Source organism: Carassius auratus, chromosome 23 (genome assembly GCF_003368295.1).
Source record: "Carassius auratus strain Wakin chromosome 23, ASM336829v1, whole genome shotgun sequence".
Taxonomy (NCBI): Eukaryota; Metazoa; Chordata; class Actinopteri; order Cypriniformes; family Cyprinidae; genus Carassius; species Carassius auratus.
Genome location: NC_039265.1, coordinates 4,236,260 through 4,253,574, shown reverse-complemented (window position 1 = coordinate 4,253,574; position 17,315 = coordinate 4,236,260). Strand labels below are relative to the sequence as shown.

General features: G+C 38.6%; 1 protein-coding gene across 7 annotated transcripts in view; it reads right to left on the bottom strand.

Annotated features, from left to right (window-relative positions):
- Positions 1–17,315, bottom strand: part of nav1a (neuron navigator 1a) — a 130,190-nt gene that overhangs the window by 4,439 nt on the left and 108,436 nt on the right. For 2 of the 7 annotated variants that reach the window (XM_026199298.1, XM_026199299.1), the window contains exons 10-32: positions 14,200–14,631; positions 12,430–12,471; positions 12,196–12,335; positions 11,895–12,074; positions 10,963–11,015; positions 10,347–10,370; positions 8,115–8,192; positions 7,906–7,989; positions 7,116–7,227; positions 6,908–7,026; positions 6,794–6,802; positions 4,639–4,823; positions 4,321–4,483; positions 3,745–3,949; positions 3,519–3,616; positions 3,335–3,430; positions 2,916–3,084; positions 2,454–2,689; positions 2,207–2,361; positions 1,343–1,414; positions 1,003–1,199; positions 767–885; positions 28–237 (exon numbers count right to left, since the gene is read on the bottom strand). In XM_026199298.1, the coding sequence (XP_026055083.1) occupies positions 28–237; positions 767–885; positions 1,003–1,199; positions 1,343–1,414; positions 2,207–2,361; positions 2,454–2,689; positions 2,916–3,084; positions 3,335–3,430; positions 3,519–3,616; positions 3,745–3,949; positions 4,321–4,483; positions 4,639–4,823; positions 6,794–6,802; positions 6,908–7,026; positions 7,116–7,227; positions 7,906–7,989; positions 8,115–8,192; positions 10,347–10,370; positions 10,963–11,015; positions 11,895–12,074; positions 12,196–12,335; positions 12,430–12,471; positions 14,200–14,631 (3,178 nt within the window). The remainder of the gene's footprint in view (positions 1–27; positions 238–766; positions 886–1,002; positions 1,200–1,342; positions 1,415–2,206; positions 2,362–2,453; positions 2,690–2,915; positions 3,085–3,334; positions 3,431–3,518; positions 3,617–3,744; positions 3,950–4,320; positions 4,484–4,638; positions 4,824–6,793; positions 6,803–6,907; positions 7,027–7,115; positions 7,228–7,905; positions 7,990–8,114; positions 8,193–10,346; positions 10,371–10,962; positions 11,016–11,894; positions 12,075–12,195; positions 12,336–12,429; positions 12,472–14,199; positions 14,632–17,315) is intronic. The other 5 variants (XM_026199300.1, XM_026199301.1, XM_026199302.1 and 2 more) reach the window with 5 other exon arrangements.

Here is a 17,315-nt window from a genome sequence, read left to right as displayed (position 1 = left end):
GACTTTTGCTCATAACAAGACACTCACCAGTGGATCAGACTCCATTGTGGACAGAGACGTGTCCCTGTTGGATGTGTCCCTGTCGTCACTAGGCTGCTGTGTTGGAGCAGAATTGGGGCCAGTGGTTGGCGGAGGGAGGTGAAAGAGTTTGGCCTGGTCCTGTTGAGCTGAAGGCCAAGGCAGCGTATCCCTCACCCACTCCACTGGATCCTCCCACGCTGATTTCTGACCATGGACCTGAAGTATATCAGTGCAGAGATTGAGCTTCAAGACAACACTGCACTTTGAGAAGACACAATAAGAATCATTTGATCCAACAATATGCAACTCTTTTAGTAACAGATGAGCTCTGTTTTAAAACCTAGTGAGTTGCCTCATTTTGGCCAAGATGCAAAAGCCACGACATAAGCCGACTTCAAAGAACTAATGGCAATTAAAGTCGACATTGTTGTCACTTCGCATCAGCTATGTCTGGACCAAAAAGGTAAGTTAACTGTCTATATAAGCAGCTTTTCATCAGTTGTTAACTTAGAAGCTGTTGAATTCAACTGGGAGTATAAGCTGAGTCTCTCGTGAAGTGTGTTTCAATTTCAAGTTTGAACCATCTTACTCCATAATCTAGCTCCAAAACACCTACAGTTTCTAGTGATCCAGAAGAGCTTGGAGTGTTTAGTTAGTGTTGGAGCTAAACTCTGCTGGATGTTGGCCATCAAAGAGTAGGGTTAGACATCAATTCTTCTGTAATCAGATGCTATGAGCCGCTTACCTTCACACCATCCTTAGCTCCCTCCTGAAGATAAGGAATAATGGACTGGTTCCAGAGGTCAATAAACCAGGAGCGAAACTCTGCTAATGATACTGGGCAAGACAAGAAGAAGCAGGGACCTGCATAGACAGGAACAAAAACTTAAGTTGCTGTAGGTTTTAACCTAACCTTTGAAAGGTTGCTTTTTTCTGAAGAGCACTGTGTGAAACAGACATTCAGAACGTGTAAGGCTGTACCTATGAGGAAGTCAGAGGTGCTGTGTTTCTCCAGGAAGGTATGGAGATGGTACCAGAGTTTAGGCACCCAGTCCAGAACCCTCAGCACCTCAGCACTGTGAACTGTGCTTTCGTCCTCCGCCTCGATCAACTTCCTGTGCAAGTAACGCACTAGGAAACCATTTGCAGGCTCCACGTTGTTGGAGAAGGTGACCATTCTTCAGGCAAACAGAAAATTACAAATGGTTAGCGTATTGATATGGAATTTCAACTTTTTATTTTCATTTTTTCCAGATTTAATATTGTCGTACCACAATCTAAAAACTTGAATGAAACAGTGCTAAAGAAATTAGGAACTTACCTGAAGCTGAGATGCAGGCCATGGTTGGATGACATCTTAACAGACTGATTGGTGGTTCCAATGACGTAAGGACTGAAACAAATAACCAATTTATAAAATATAATATCCAAGAAAAATGCTTCCCAAGAAAACATAATTTTGAAAAAATAAAATCCTGTCAAAGAGCGAATCTCAAATAGTTTGTCAAGAAATTCTTCCAGGTAATTTTTCTGTTAAATTATATTTAAAAATTATATTTTGCAAAAATATTTTTGTATCATTAAGAATTAATGACATTGACGATAAAAAAAAAGAAAATCACAAAAATATTTTCCACCACATTCTCATTACTGTAATGCAAAAATAATTTATTGTTTTTTATTAAGTATTAATAAAGTTATGTTAGCATTTGTTATATTGCCTCTAATTTATGCAGGTTTTAATTTTAATGTGATTTGTATTATGTACTGTTTTACATTACAGTAATTAAACTTTGGGCAGAAATAGTCTTAATTGCCAAAAAAACACACAAAAAACTTAATAGTAAAATTGCTTAATTTTCCCTACATATTATTCTACCGGTTGCACTTTATTTTACAGTGCGTGTACTAACATGTACTAATAGTGTAATTACAATGTATTTATCCAAGAAAGTTCTGGTAACACAAGGTAACTACATGGGGTAGGGTTAGGTTTAGGGGTAGGTTCAGGGTTAGTACCTAGTTATTACATAGTTATTGTAATGACTATAATAAGTACATAGTATGTACATGAGGAACAGGACTGTAAAATAAAGTGCTACCATTCTACCTTTAAAAATATGATTATTATATTTTTTATGAGATTCGACACAATATTGTGTTCTTAACATAGGAGCCTCCTCACCATTTGTGATATTTGCAGGTCAGTGCACTATTGACCAGGTCAGTGATGGAAGACGCGTCACTGATATCGTCCAAGATAATGACCAATGGAATGTCCTCAGTGCCACAATCTCGGTCAATCTGATTGGCCAGATTAGACAGGTACAGCTGGAGGTCCTGGGGGAGAGAAGATCAAAGTGAGGCTTTACAACTGCTGGTCACACCAAACCAGTCAGTGTTTCCTGGGAAGTGTGATTTCTAGGCTTCACCTTGCAGGTCTGTTGGTGCATGTTGAAGGTGGTGATAAGGCCAGGGCCGGGGTCACGGCCGCTCCTCTCCAGCAGGTACTCAGCCAGTCGGGTGGTGAGGTAGGTCTTCCCCGTGCCGCTCGGGCCCGACAGGACCAGCCGTCGGTGCTTCAGAAGCAGACTTATGTAGTGTTGCATCATGGGCTTGGGGACGAGCGTCTCAAACACCAGACTGTCCACACACTTCTCCTTAAAGCCTGGAATAGAGTGAGATTAGTTGAACCAGAGGTCAGTGACAAGTGCCATGGGGAACTGCACTTTTTTCATATAGGAAGTCAGAGTTTCTAACATTATAAAGCGAATGAAGCACAGCATCTGTTCAGACGCCTGTGATTTTTGCCAGTTTGAACATAATTTCACTCTTAGTTAGGACACCTCACGTTGTACCTGTGTAGGACAAGTTAAAAAGTGTACGTTTTTCACCTTTGAGGGCAACAGTGACAAATCCAGGACCCTTTTTTAAACAGTCACAGGGCGAACTTTCTGGGGCTTCGTCTCCAAGCACCCTCCTGCTCTGATCAATACTGTAACTGTGGATAGAGTCGACAGACAGTCCCATACTTGCACTGGGATCCACCTGCGAAATATAGTTCTGATGTACAAATACAAAGAACACATTTGATTAATTATTATAAAAAAAATACATTAATTTAAATTATCTATCTATCCATCCATCCATCCATCATATAATAAAAAAAAACATTTTAAATATCAATTGAAAATTCTATTTTTTTTTCATACAACTTTTGTATACTACGTTCTGATTTTAAAATCACGGCCTTAATTTTTTGCATTAATTGAATCATTTTAAGCTGTCTTTACACCACAGAAAGAGATCTCACCCTGAAAACTGTGGAGATGTCCGTGTCTAACATAGACCATTCGGTTTTCCCATGAATCCTCACAGAGCCGATATAGAAATCCTGCTGCCTCACCTGCTGATTGTACACCAGTTGCCTTATTTAGTGCATTTGATCTAATGTTCATGTATGTGAAGCCATTTGCAATATGTTTTCACGTATTCACCTCTCTGGACACTTGCTGGTCAGCTATACGGACCACCACACGCGTAAAGACCTCATTCCTCTGAGATGAAAAGCTCAGTAACTCCATAGGAGCAATGTCTGCTTGACAGAAAGAAATTATTTGACTCAATCCACCAGTGACATCTCTAGATCAGTAATGGAAGCAATGCTTGGAGCTAACAAGTTTTTATGTTTAAGTATGATATGGCATGACTAGAGGAACCCACCAGTGTTGGAGCACTCATTGAGGCTGAGGCTGAAGGACTTGGTGAGGCTCATGGCTGGTTTGGTTTGGTTGCAGTTCAGGAGGCTGGCCAGACCGGACGGTTGGGAGGTGGAAGTAGAAGGTGGGGTGCACGGAAGGACAAGGGATGATGGAGCACTTCCTGTTTTCAGCTGATCGTTCTCTGCCTTCAGGTTCTCCACCATACTCTACAATGAGAGATTTTGATGAAAGATTGGTTTTCAATGTAATGTTTGACGTGCAAAGTCATGAACTGCAGTGAAGATATGCAAGGTTTCACATATTTGTGAAATTTCACAGGCAAGATATATCCATCATCTACTGTCAATAGTGTAGTGATGTATGCTTACACAGAAGTAGCGTTCAAACCACTTAGCTTTGTGTTGGTCACTCTGACAAATTGACATGACCAACTTAAACCCATTGCAAAATCTGTGAAATCTATCACCCTTATGTGTAACTGCCAAGGGTGTAGATTCCAATGGAAAGGACTGGATTTTGCCGATGAAAACGAGCAGAGCAAAGGTAATACCAAATCATTACTAAAGCAGCAACTAACCTGCATGTTGTTCATGGTCTCTTGTAGCTGCTCCAGCTGGTGTGCTGAGTTCAGCGCTTCTAGCCGAATGTCTGTCAGTTTCATCTCTTTCTCCCACAGCTCAGACCGCAGCTCTGACACCATCTTCTCATCGCCATCGTTTTCCTCGTTGCTTTCCTGGATCCTGTTAGAACGCAATGTCATTTAAAAAGTGCTAACACTTAAAAGCAGTCAAAAAGGTGTAACACTCCAATTGCTGCTGCATTTCAAAAGTGAAATTGCCCACTTTTGCCTAATTTTCACTTGGTATTGTGATTGGGACTTGAGGACTTTACTCACACAGAGGACGTGGCTGATTGGCTGGATGCGAGGGAAGCGGGCGGGTTCTCTCCCTCTTCATGACCCAGTTTTGGTGAGTTGGGTGCAGAAGAATCTGGAGTGGCGATCTCTTCAATATCAGAGTACATGGAGCCACCTTTAGCGCCCTTCTTAATGCTGAACGCCTTGCCAAAAGAACTTCGTAACTACAGAGAAATCGAGAGAAAGGCAGAAAACTTAGGAAGTAATTCATAATAAATATTTGTTTATTCAGAATTTTTCATATATATGTGGAAATGTTATCAGCTTCTTAATAATCATATTGTACGGAGATTTAAAATTTGAGGTGCAATCATTCCTATAAATGAGCTTATAGCCTTGAACCACAAAAAATAAAACACAGGTAAAATAGCAAAGAGCTGTAACAAATTATTTCAACATGCAACGTGATGTGTCTCTCCTACACATGCCAGAGTTAGTGTGAGTGTACAGCTGCAGCTTCATTCTTGTATGTGTGACAGAGTTAATAACTGCTTCTCTTTTTCTTCTGTCATTGCCACATGACACGTTCACAGTGTTACCACATGTTTACAGTGTTAGTAAAATAGCATTCTAGAGGGAATTCACTAAGAATGAATGGAGCCTAGTGATAGAGCTGGTCCCTTGCACCACTTTATAAGCTGCTGATGCACTGAAGTAATTAATGCAATTCAGGTCATGGCACAATTGCAAAATCATGTGGGTCTCCATTTTTGCAATTCTTAGCAGCTGGCGCTAACTAGAGGTTGACCAATACAGATTTTGCATGGCTGATAGAGTATATCTCGTAAAGCAGGGTGGCTGATGTCCAATATAGGCCAAGAAATATATATATGGTAGTGTTGGTGCAGTGGATAAGACACATGCCTTTGGTGTGAGAGACCTGGGTTCGAATCCACTGTGAGACACCAATGTGTCCCTGAGCAAGACACTTAACCCCTAGTTGCTCCAGAGGCATGTGACCTCTGACGTATATAGCAATTGTAAGTCACTTTAGATAAAAGCGTCAGCTGAATGATTAATGTAATAAAATATTGCATGCATAACCAATTTTTGCAAATGAATTTAGATTTGTTGTAAAATATATTTATTAAAATTAGAGATGAATCATTTAAAAAATATATAAAAATCTGTAAAATTAAAAAAATTAGATTTCAAACAGCATCTTTAAGGGTTAGTTCACCCAAAAATTTAAATTCTGTCATTAATTACTCACCCTCATGTCGTTCCAAACCTGTAAGACCTTTGTTCATCTTCTGAACACAAATTAAGATGTTTTTGATGAAATCCGAGAGCTCTCTGACCCTCCATAGACAGCAAGGGTACTACCACGATCAAGGTCCAGAAATGTAGTAAGATCATCATTAAAATAATCCATGTGACAACCGTAATTTTACGAAATTACGAGATAACTTTTTTTTTGTGTGCAAAGAAAATACAAACAATGATTATAAATATCAAATATAAATATAAAAAATATCTTAATTTGTGTTCTGAAGATGAACAAAGGTCTTACAGGTTTGGAACAACATGAGGGTGAATGATTAATGACAGAATTTAATGTTAGAATAGTATTTTTCACAGATAGAGAAGTGAAAAAGTAAACACTGTGAATAACTACATCCAGTAATCTGGTAACTCTGTGTGAACTGGGAATCATGTATTCTCATTTCACATACTGTAGGCTACACGGTGAATATAATTTGATTATAACATGAATTTGATGTAGATGCAAACTGGATATAGTACTGGATTTAAAGCATAAGACATGTTTGATTGATGACACTAAGCTAATAAAGATGGAGAAGCAGAGTGTCTCTGCACTCGCTTGGATTTCAGTGCTGTCCAAATAAAAGTCCTGCTTTCAACACTCATTGACCAAAAGAAAAAAAAAAAAACCATGATGGCTGATACCGATAGTTAAAAATGACAAATATCACCATTTGGGATTTATCGGTTGACCACTTGTGCTATCTGCTTAGTGAATTCACCTCTTAACATTTATAACATACAGTATTTTACACATAAGAAAGTATAAGCGGCAGTGACTGTGAGAGAAGCTGCACCGATGATAACCTTTACAGAGCGCTTAGAAACAACAGATGAGGAACATTCCCTCAGAGAGACATAAACTTACCTCACAGACCTTAGAGATTTACAAAAGAAGAAGAATACGTGAGACAGTGGTTATGCGCTATAGCAGATAATAACAGTCACTATAATTCCATCTTATTCTCTTTTTTCCTCTTACCCAGCTCTTTTTCTTCTTCTTCTTGGCGTCGTCTTTCAAGCTGCCCACACTGGAGTGACTGGTAATACTGTTCAGACTAGAGATGCTCTCGGATGAGTTCTGCCTCCTCATCCGCAACTCTGAGAGAAGACATAAGGATGCTTGTTTGCTAACATTCATTGTATATTGAGCTAAAACTCAATGTGATGTGCACAGTTGCTGTCTTCACCTTTGGGGGCAACATCTGGGTTATTGAGTGCGACTTGGATGACGGCTTGCGCCTCCATGTTCTTGGTCTTTAGGCTCTCGATTGTTTCTCTAAGGTCCAGTAATTCACTGTCCTATAGAGAAAAAACACAGATGTGTTTAGTCTGTGCTCATCCCTTTAAAGCATAAACCCTCAAACCACATTCCCTAAAGCGCTGCTACCGACGGTTTTCCAAACAAATGTAGGTTAACTTCTGATTTACTGCCTGCACTTGACCGGTGACATTTACGGCAGACAAAGCCACAGGGACGTCTACAAAAAAGCTCCTCCAGCTGTGCATCACTGGTACATCAACATGATGTGCTTTCTCTGAATCACTGAAATGATCTGTAGGGTCACAGCCACTCAAACGAATGCATGAATCCGGGTCGCTGCCTCTCAGCATGAGCTCTCTAGACTGGCTCTTTCACAGAGGGCAATGTGGCATGAAAGTCACTCCTAAACCCTCCTACATATGCGTCAATTTAGCCAAAGGCAAATCATGAACTCAAAAATTTGGAGCATTGCACAGATAAACACAGTGACTCCTTGACAGTAAATTAAAGCCAGCAACCCCCAACATCCATTCAGTCATAATTTGACCCAGATTTGCTCTTTGGCTCTCTGTGACTCTGAGGTTACATGTATTTATCTAAATATGGGCAGTAAGAGGACAGTTAAGGGGTAATACATTTCAAACACATGGTCCGATAATATAAAGAAATTAGAAAAAATTTGACTCAGAAATGACTAAAATATTTGAACATCATGCCTTCTGCACAGCGCTGACGGAGAGGCTCTGGAGGCGAGAGGTCATGAGCGCCAGACTCTGCTCAAACGCTGCCACCAGGTTGGCCTATAGATAAAAAAATAAAAATCATTTTGTGATTTTTCCAGGATTCTTTCATGAATAGAATAACTGAACGGTGTACTGTACGTACACAATAGTTTGTGCGTTGATAAGTGACGGTGTACACTTACATTAGCAGACAGCTGTGAGGTCAGATTGGCCACCTTCTCCTGGGAAGACTCCAGCTCCCTCCTCAGCTTGCGGATTTGCTGTGAAGAACCGCACAAGTTATTAACCAACATATAATACCATGCATACACCTGAATTCAATTTAAAGCAATAGTTCTCCCAACAATGAGAATTCTGTCATCATTACACTTCCTCATGTTGTTCCAGACCTGAATGACTGAGTACTGTCAAGCTCCAAAAACAGACAAAACAAGTAAAAATATCATGAAAGTACTCTGAAGTCCTCTGATAGCTTTATATAAGAACTGGTCATTAACTGACTGACGATGTTCTCTAATGAAGCTCTCACATCTCATTTGTGCAGTGCTTATGGGCTACTTTTATACTGGCATTTCTGAGCTTGCCATTGAATTCCACTGGATAAAAAAAGCAATAATAAAAAAAAGAATAAAAATTCTGCGGATCGTCTGCTTTTGTGGAAAGAAAGCAAATCATACAGGATTGTCGTTATGGGACATTCATAGACATCGCAGGAGTAAATGATGACAATTTCCATTTTTGGTGAACTATTCCTCTAATGATCACGTTATTTACTTTGACATAAACACATAACCCATTGTTTTTCCTAAATGACAGTGTTACAGTCAGCTGCAGCTGCTGGAAAACTGTGACAGGTGATATTTAGCACTCCCTACAGCAACTGTGTCTGTTTATATGATCTCTGTTTGGAACAGGCTGATAAACTCTATACATGCAGCTGAATCACAACAGAAAGACAAATGGTGAGTATATTCACACACAGACCATGAGACACACACAATGAGTGAAATCAGACTCAGGCTTGGAATGCAAAACTTCACCAAGTCCACTTTTTGTCCATCTCTCTAAGAGAGTTTTCAAAGTAACTTGGCGAGACGCCTGCGTTTTGCATCCAGAGATCAAGACGACGCATCTCGAAACAGTGAAGGCCTTTTCCCATCAGGATATGAAACAACAGCACCACAGCATGCAATGTGCCACGTCTAAAAGATCATAATGCAGTCTAAAAGTCTAAAAGATTTCCTCTTATATGCATTTCATTTGAAAGGATAATTATTAATTATTGTTTATTTTTAAATTGATGGTATATTATTATTTTTTTATGAAAATGTTATTTTGATTGTTATTTTTATTAACATTAATTACAGATAATTTACTATACATACGGAGTATAGATATGAATGTTTTAGATAAATGACATTATACTTTATTTATAAATGCAATTCAATAAATGTATATATGAATTTATATTTTCTTTTTGTTTGGATGCTGAATATTTTTTATTTTATTTTGTTGTTTATTTCTATTAATATAAATTCTAGATATATAGGTTTCATATAAAATGACCAATTTAGCAATTGCCATTTTAATCCAGCATTTACATATATATTCTTTTATTCTGAACCAAGATTCAAGATCAACAATTTTCTTAATTGGTTGGATGCTGGAAATATGTTTTTTAGTTTTATTAAAATAAGTTTTATGTAAAATGACGAAAATGTGGCAGTTTATTGCAATTTACAATTTAATTCACCAATTAAACTTTTATTCTGAATCAAGGTAATTTTCCTAATTGTTTATACCAATAAAATGTCTGGCCTTCATTTAAATATCAAAGAATTTTTCTTATATTATATATATATATATATATATATATTTTTTTTTTGTAAGAAAAATTCTTTGATATTTAAATGAAGGCCAGACATTTTATATACATATATATATATATATATATATATATATATATATATATATATATATATATATATATATATATATATATATATATATATAATATTTTGAATCTGACAATTACTTTAATTGTTAATTATATAATATTTCATTTTTATTCTATTTAAATTTTTTGGTGTTTGTTTTATCCCATCTGATGTGAATATGCCTTCACATTATAGTAAAGAAACACAGAACATGGAGGCAGTTATAAATACCAACATATGTGGCAAGTGTTTAGCTACTGAGAGAGAGTCGACCAGGACTGACAAAAACACAGCAGAGGAATCTCATAACAGCCTTCTGGACAGCTAATGGCAGTTAAAGGCTTTGAATCAATGTGTTAGTTCGTTAGCTCCTAACATTAGCTGACCTCAGCTGTTACGATCTCTGAGAACATGTATGACAAAATCAGCTTATTAATATGAAGAGAGGGAAAATCAGAGAGAGAGACAGACACTTACCTCGCCCTGTATTCTCTCCTCCGCCTGAGAGAAGCACGGAAGAAAAGAACGACAGATAGACAGTATAAGATACTAAAGAAATGGAAGTTTACAGTGAAAAAATAGGAATACAAATGAAAAAGGTCTAAAACAGGGCTGCACGGTCTGGCAGATTTTTTTTGAAAAATATTGTGATTTAATTAATTGTGCAGCCCTAAATAGTAATGACATTAAATGCATTTTTAATAAAGCATTGTTAAATTGTTTCACTATGTATATGCCATGTGGGTTAAGCAGCTGTGAATGATAAAAGTAGCTTTAATTATGAGTGAATCGGTGCATGAAATACATATTTGACACCTTTTATTTTTTTTAATGTCGTAATGCTATGACTTTTTTATTTGTTTATACTGTGGTGTGGACCTGCAAAAACAGGTCTGTCCAAGCTATAGCTCACATCAGCACCCAGTCATGTGCAGCAGTTCAAGTAACAGCTCCATTTTTAGTAAGGAAAGCAGAGAAAGCTTCTCTAGTCTCCCTGCTGTGAGGCTCCAGTAAATCAGCAGTTCGTGACAGTCTAGCGCCGAAACACACGTGTGTGGAGCTCTGGAGGGAAGAATAGTGCTGGGATACTTACTGAGGAGTAGCTGGAGGAGGCATTGGACACCAGTGAGAGCACTGAGCCATGAACTACAGGTGGAAAGAGACACACAGAGAAAAACACAAGAGTGAGCTATTATAAATGAGAGCTATTCAGTAGCTAAATCCTACATTTCAGCAAAATCTGATTATTTATTGAACCTATCGTGTGTTGGTTTATCACTTGTTGAATCACATATAGTTTACATAGCTATGTTTTAGCATAAAATTACAGTCATTTTGATTCAAGGCTTAAAAGGTTATTCCAACCCAAAATGAAAATTTTGTCATTATTAACTTACCCCCATGTCTTTCCAAACCTGTAAAAGCTTAGTTAATTTTCCTAACACAATTTAAAATATTTTGGATGAAAACCGAGAGGCTTGTAAAAATATCACTGTCAAGATCCAGAAAAGTATGAAAAGCATCATCAGAATAGTCCATCTGCCATCAGTGGTTTAACCGTAACGTTATGATGGACAAAAATACTTTTTGTACATGAATAAACTGAAAACAGAAGAGACAGAAGAGACAAATTGTCAAATAAAGTCCTTATTTTTGTTTTATTGGCATACAAAAAGTACTCTCGTCGCTTCATAACGTTACGGTTGAATCACTGATGGCAGATGGACTATTCTGACGGTGCTTTCCATACTTTTCTGGATCTTGACAGTGATATATACTTGGCAGTCAATGGGACAGTCACAAGCCTCCCAGTTTTCATCCAAAATCTTAAATTGTGTTCTGAAGACGACAACATGGGGGTAATTGATTAATGACAAAATCTTCATTTTGGGGTGGAGTATCCCTTTAAGGCAACAATTGTAATATATTTATCCCTTGTGGGATTCGAACTTGCAACCTTCACCAGTCCAGAAATTTCCCCTGTACTCCCCCTGTAGACTTTACCATATAAATCCAGAGTCTCACCGTCATCGCCGGCGTCTCTGTCTCTGAAGGAGCCGGATCGGATCATGCTCTTGGGCCGCTCGGCGAGCGATAAGGTGCTGCCCAGCGGAGAGGCCTGGTACAGCTCAAAACTGGCCTCGTGAGCGGGGATGCTGTTGGATCGTGTCATTCTTGACGTTCCTGAGGTGGAGCTGGGTGCTACTGCACATACCAGACAGCAGAGGGAGCCAGAGGTTATGTATGAGATAAAACAGATAGAGGTGCCCAGCATACTGCCCGACACAGACAAAGACAAATGCTAGAGTTGAGTTCGGTCACTTACTGATGCTCGTCAGTGGTGTTTTTCCTGTCAGTCTGGGAGAAGGGAACTGCGGCGGGCTGTCGGTCTCAGTCAGGCTCACTATAGTGTGCGAGTGACGTCTCTCTTTACTGTCCTCCTCAGACTGCGAGGACATGTGCTGGCTGATGGGACATGAGGGTGTGTGACATTAGTTCATGGACAGATCAAGAGTACCACTATCATGAAGCAGTGGAGGTGACGTGAAATGAGAAGTACCTTAAGCCTTTCTTTGGGAGAGTATTTCTGTCCCTTTGTGAGCTGAAAAAAAAAGAGAGAATGAGAAACGAGAAAATGAAAAATAGAGCATTATTCAAATGACAGGACGCTTATGCATGGGAATGAAGAGATCAGACTCCAAAAAGAGATCACAGTAATTTGTAAAGCAAAATGAGCAATTAGGAGGTCAGTCAGAGGGATTATTAGCAGAGATATAATCACAGAGTTAACATCATAGGCAATTGTTCTGCTTTGATTTTCAGGTGGATGTGAAGCGAGTGCAAATGTGCTGTAAAAACATCAAGACGCTAAATATTAAACTTTGGCATAGAGTTAGATTTGAAAGTGTAGTATGTAATATTGATAGCTAGCGGTTGAATGGGTACTGAATGCTACATTCAAAACATTGGAGAGAGTTGTTTCTCCCCAGACTCGACGCTCACACAGGTTGCCAGATTGAGGACATGCAACAGGAACAAACACAAATGACAATAATATGCCTCTGGTCATAGAGCTTTAGATGGGTGCCGAAACTTTTTAATTCAGGTAGAATCTGCAGACTCTGAACCGTAGGTTTGCTGGCTTCCATGGCTGCAATACGCTGCGTTTTCAACCAACTGGCAACCTGGAGGGTCGGGTTGACACCAAAAATCCAACTGGGTAAAACTGCCAGTGGGCGGAGTCACATAGATCAAAACAAAAGTGGTTTGCCAACTGCCATTAAAAGGAAATGAAGACACTCAAATGCGCATGTGACACACAAAAACCATAGAGGTCAGTATCTGCAGGGTCAGTCATGTATCTGCCGTCAGATTATCTGAGATACCGTTGTTATAACGCATTGCTATAGGTTGCTTCTTGATTTGGTCTTGACTGACAGACCGGCATTCTGACTGCACAAGCTTCTTGCTTTCTAACCTTAGCTCCACTTTATGTTGCAATTATTCTGCTTAAATTACAAGATGTTTATAGTGATTTTATTGAGGAATACATCATCAGACTCTTATGGCCACTATACACAATTCTGTGCTACAGATATAGCCAAGTTTTCATTAATAACTCCCCAGCGAAGAAACGAATAAAGAGAGCTACAGACATCACATCAGAGCTATGATGGAGGGAGATCTGCTCCGCACCGTGGCCCAGTACAGATATGAGCTAGATTAAGGATGGGAGCCGTTGTCCAGTTTTAATAAGACTAAGCAAGCGTTAACTAAATTTGGTGGTGGTTTTTATAAAGGAAACCACATGAAAACAGAGAGGTCACGTGTGGCCGAGAGCTGCATGATCCTTGAGGTGAAAATAACCTTGGTATAACAGGAAGAGAGAGCAGCTTTTAGATCTTTCCAGTGGCACACCCAGTGATGAGCTGCTGCTCCGAACACACCACAGAATGTGTTCCTTTTGCTCATTTACGTGGGAGGCCTGCTGTTTTAGGCCAGAGACAGGAAATGACCTCAGTCATCATTTGGTTTGTTACTAATTGGTTCATAACATAACATAACATAACAATATGTTCATCCATACATAACATATATATGATGATTTTCAAAAAGAAATCTATAGTTTTAAAGGACAGATGTCATCTTGTTAGTTTTTTATGCTTTAGGGAATAAATATAACAAGATTAGATAACTTACAATATAACTAATGATTACAAATAAGCCATATGAAGTCTATTATGAATTTAACAATGTAAAAAAAATATAATATTGTATTGTATTGTATATTGTAATAAAATGTTTAAGCAGAAGTGAGCACAGGCCTCACCTGTCTGTGGTGAGCGTGAGCGAGGCTCTGCTTCCTGTCGACCAGCCACCATCTGTCCCTCTGTCCTCATGTCTGGGCCTGGGCTCCGTCATGCTGCCCCCTGCTGGAGACACACTCATCTGCAGAGACAGGGACTCCATGCTACGGTGCAGGCCAGAGAGGCGGGGGAAGAGCGAGGGAGAGCCGCCAGCGCTGCCCCCTCGGCCCACAGTGGCACTGGAGAAACACTCAGAGGAGTTGACGTTGAGGATGGGAGCCGGACTGGGCGTCAGACAGCTTGTGCTGCTAATTCCTGATAGTTCTTGTAATTTGGAGAAGGGTGGCACTTTGGGAGGAAGCTGGTCCTCCACGTCAACTATCCCACAGTCCAGGCTGTTGGAGTTGATCTTGTCCAGGTGAGCCGGTTTGGGCAGAGATCTGGCACTGGAGGGCCTGTGAATGCCATGATACACAGATGAGCTCATAGACGCACAAATAACTCACATGATAGAAATGCCAATGATGAAAATAAACACATGAAAAATATGAAGATATATGGCATATTTAAAAAACTAATAAAAATAAAATCTTTAAAAAATTAAAGTACAGATAATACCACCTTTCAACTTTTGATTGTAATGAAATGTTCTTAAGAGTGCTCAAAACTCTTTTTGTTTTGCTTGTTCGCTTCCCCAAGTATGAAATTTTATTTATTTTTATTTTATTTTTTTATCGTATGATTGTTATATAATTAGTTTTATGGCTACATTATATTGATTATATCAGTAATATATATGGTTATCATGGAAAACATGTCTCTACCATAGCAACATATTTACAATTTTAATAATTAATTAATAGAAAAATAAAGATCTAAAAATTGTAGAATATTAAAATTATTATTACCCGTACTGTTTCAGTATTATTTAAATATTTTCAGTTTTTTGTTCAGATTCTAGTAATCTTCTGTGCTTTTGTCATGCTTTATCTCAATAATAATAATGCAGCTTTATATAATAGTTTTAGAAAATAGTAAAAAAATATATATATATTGGAAAAAAATTGTTTCTTTCTTATATATATATATATATATACAGTCTTGTTCAAAATAATAGCAGTACAATGTGACTAACCAGAATAATCAAGGTTTTTAGTATATTTTTTATTGCTACGTGGCAAACAAGTTACCAGTAGGTTCAGTAGATTGTCAGAAAACAAACAAGACCCAGCATTCATGATATGCACGCTCTTAAGGCTGTGCAATTGGGCAATTAGTTGAAAGGGGTGTGTTCAAAAAAATAGCAGTGTCTACCTTTGACTGTACAAACTCAAAACTATTTTGTACAAAAATTTTTTTTTCTGGGATTTAGCAATCCTGTGAATCACTAAACTAATATTTAGTTGTATGACCACAGTTTTTTAAAACTGCTTGACATCTGTGTGGCATGGAGTCAACCAACTTGTGGCACCTCTCAGCTGTTATTCCACTCCATGATTCTTTAACAACATTCCACAATTCATTCACATTTCTTGGTTTTGCTTCAGAAACAGCATTTTTGATATCACCCCACAAGTTCTCAATTGGATTAAGGTCTGGAGATTGGGCTGGCCACTCCATAACATTAATTTTGTTGGTTTGGAACCAAGACTTTGCCCGTTTACTAGTGTGTTTTGGGTCATTGTCTTGTTGAAACAACCATTTCAAGGGCATGTCCTCTTCAGCATAGGGCAACATGACCTCTTCAAGTATTTTAACATATGCAAACTGATCCATGATCCCTGGTATGCGATAAATAGGCCCAACACCATAGTAGGAGAAACATGCCCATATCATGATGCTTGCACCTCCATGCTTCACTGTCTTCACTGTGTACTGTGGCTTGAATTCAGAGTTTGGGGGTCGTCTCACAAACTGCCTGTGGCCCTTGGACCCAAAAAGAACAATTTTACTCTCATCAGTCCACAAAATGTTCCTCCATTTCTCTCTAGGCCAGTTGATGTGTTCTTTGGCAAATTGTAACCTCTTCTGCACATGCCTTTTTTTTAACAGAGGGACTTTGCGGGGGATTCTTGAAAATAGATTAGCTTCACACAGACGTCTTCTAACTGTCACAGTACTTACAGGTAACTCCAGACTGTCTTTGATCATCCTGGAGGTGATCATTGGCTGAGCCTTTGCCATTCTGGTTATTCTTCTATCCATTTTGATGGTTGTCTTCCGTTTTCTTCCACGTCTCTCTGGTTTTGCTCTCCATTTTAAGGCATTGGAGATCATTTTAGCTGAACAGCCTATCATTTTTTGCACCTCTTTATAGGTTTTCCCCTCTCTAATCAACTTTTTAATCAAAGTACGCTGTTCTTCTGAACAATGTCTTGAACGACCCATTTTCCTCAGCTTTCAAATGCATGTTCAACAAGTGTTGGCTTCATCCTTAAATAGGGGCCACTTGATTCACACCTGTTTCTTCACAAAATTGATGACCTCAGTGATTGAATGCCACACTGCTATTTTTTTGAACACACCCCTTTCAACTAATTCAACTAATTGCCCAATTGCACAGCCTTAAGAGCGTGCATATCATGAATGCTGGGTCTCATTTGTTTTCTGAGAATCTACTGAACCTACTGGTAACTTGTTTGCCACGTAGCAATAAAAAAATATACCAAAAACCTTGATTATTCTGGTTAGTCACATTGTACTGCTATTATTTTGAACAAGACTGTATATATATATATATATATAGTATGTGTGTGTGTGTGCGTGCGCACGTGTTTGTGTGTGTGTGTGTGGATCTTTTAAATTCTTTCATTAAAGTTTTTCATGTTCACACGGTGATGTTCTTTCAGAAGGGACAGAAAAATGCACTTCTTCAGTTTCATCTATGCTCAAACCTCCTTTCCGGGAGTGAAGTTTGTATCATGATTTCAATGTTGGTATAGTGAGTGGATTTTTGAAGTTCTGTGACATTTTGCACATTTTGCACAAAAAGCAGGTTAAATGGACTTGCTAACACAAGAAGTTAGACTGACTGCTAGCTAACTTGTGTGAAACTGAAGAAGTACATTTCTGTCCTTTGTGAAAGAACAACACTGTGTGAACATGAAAACCACAGCCAATCAGAGCAGATGTGAGGTTT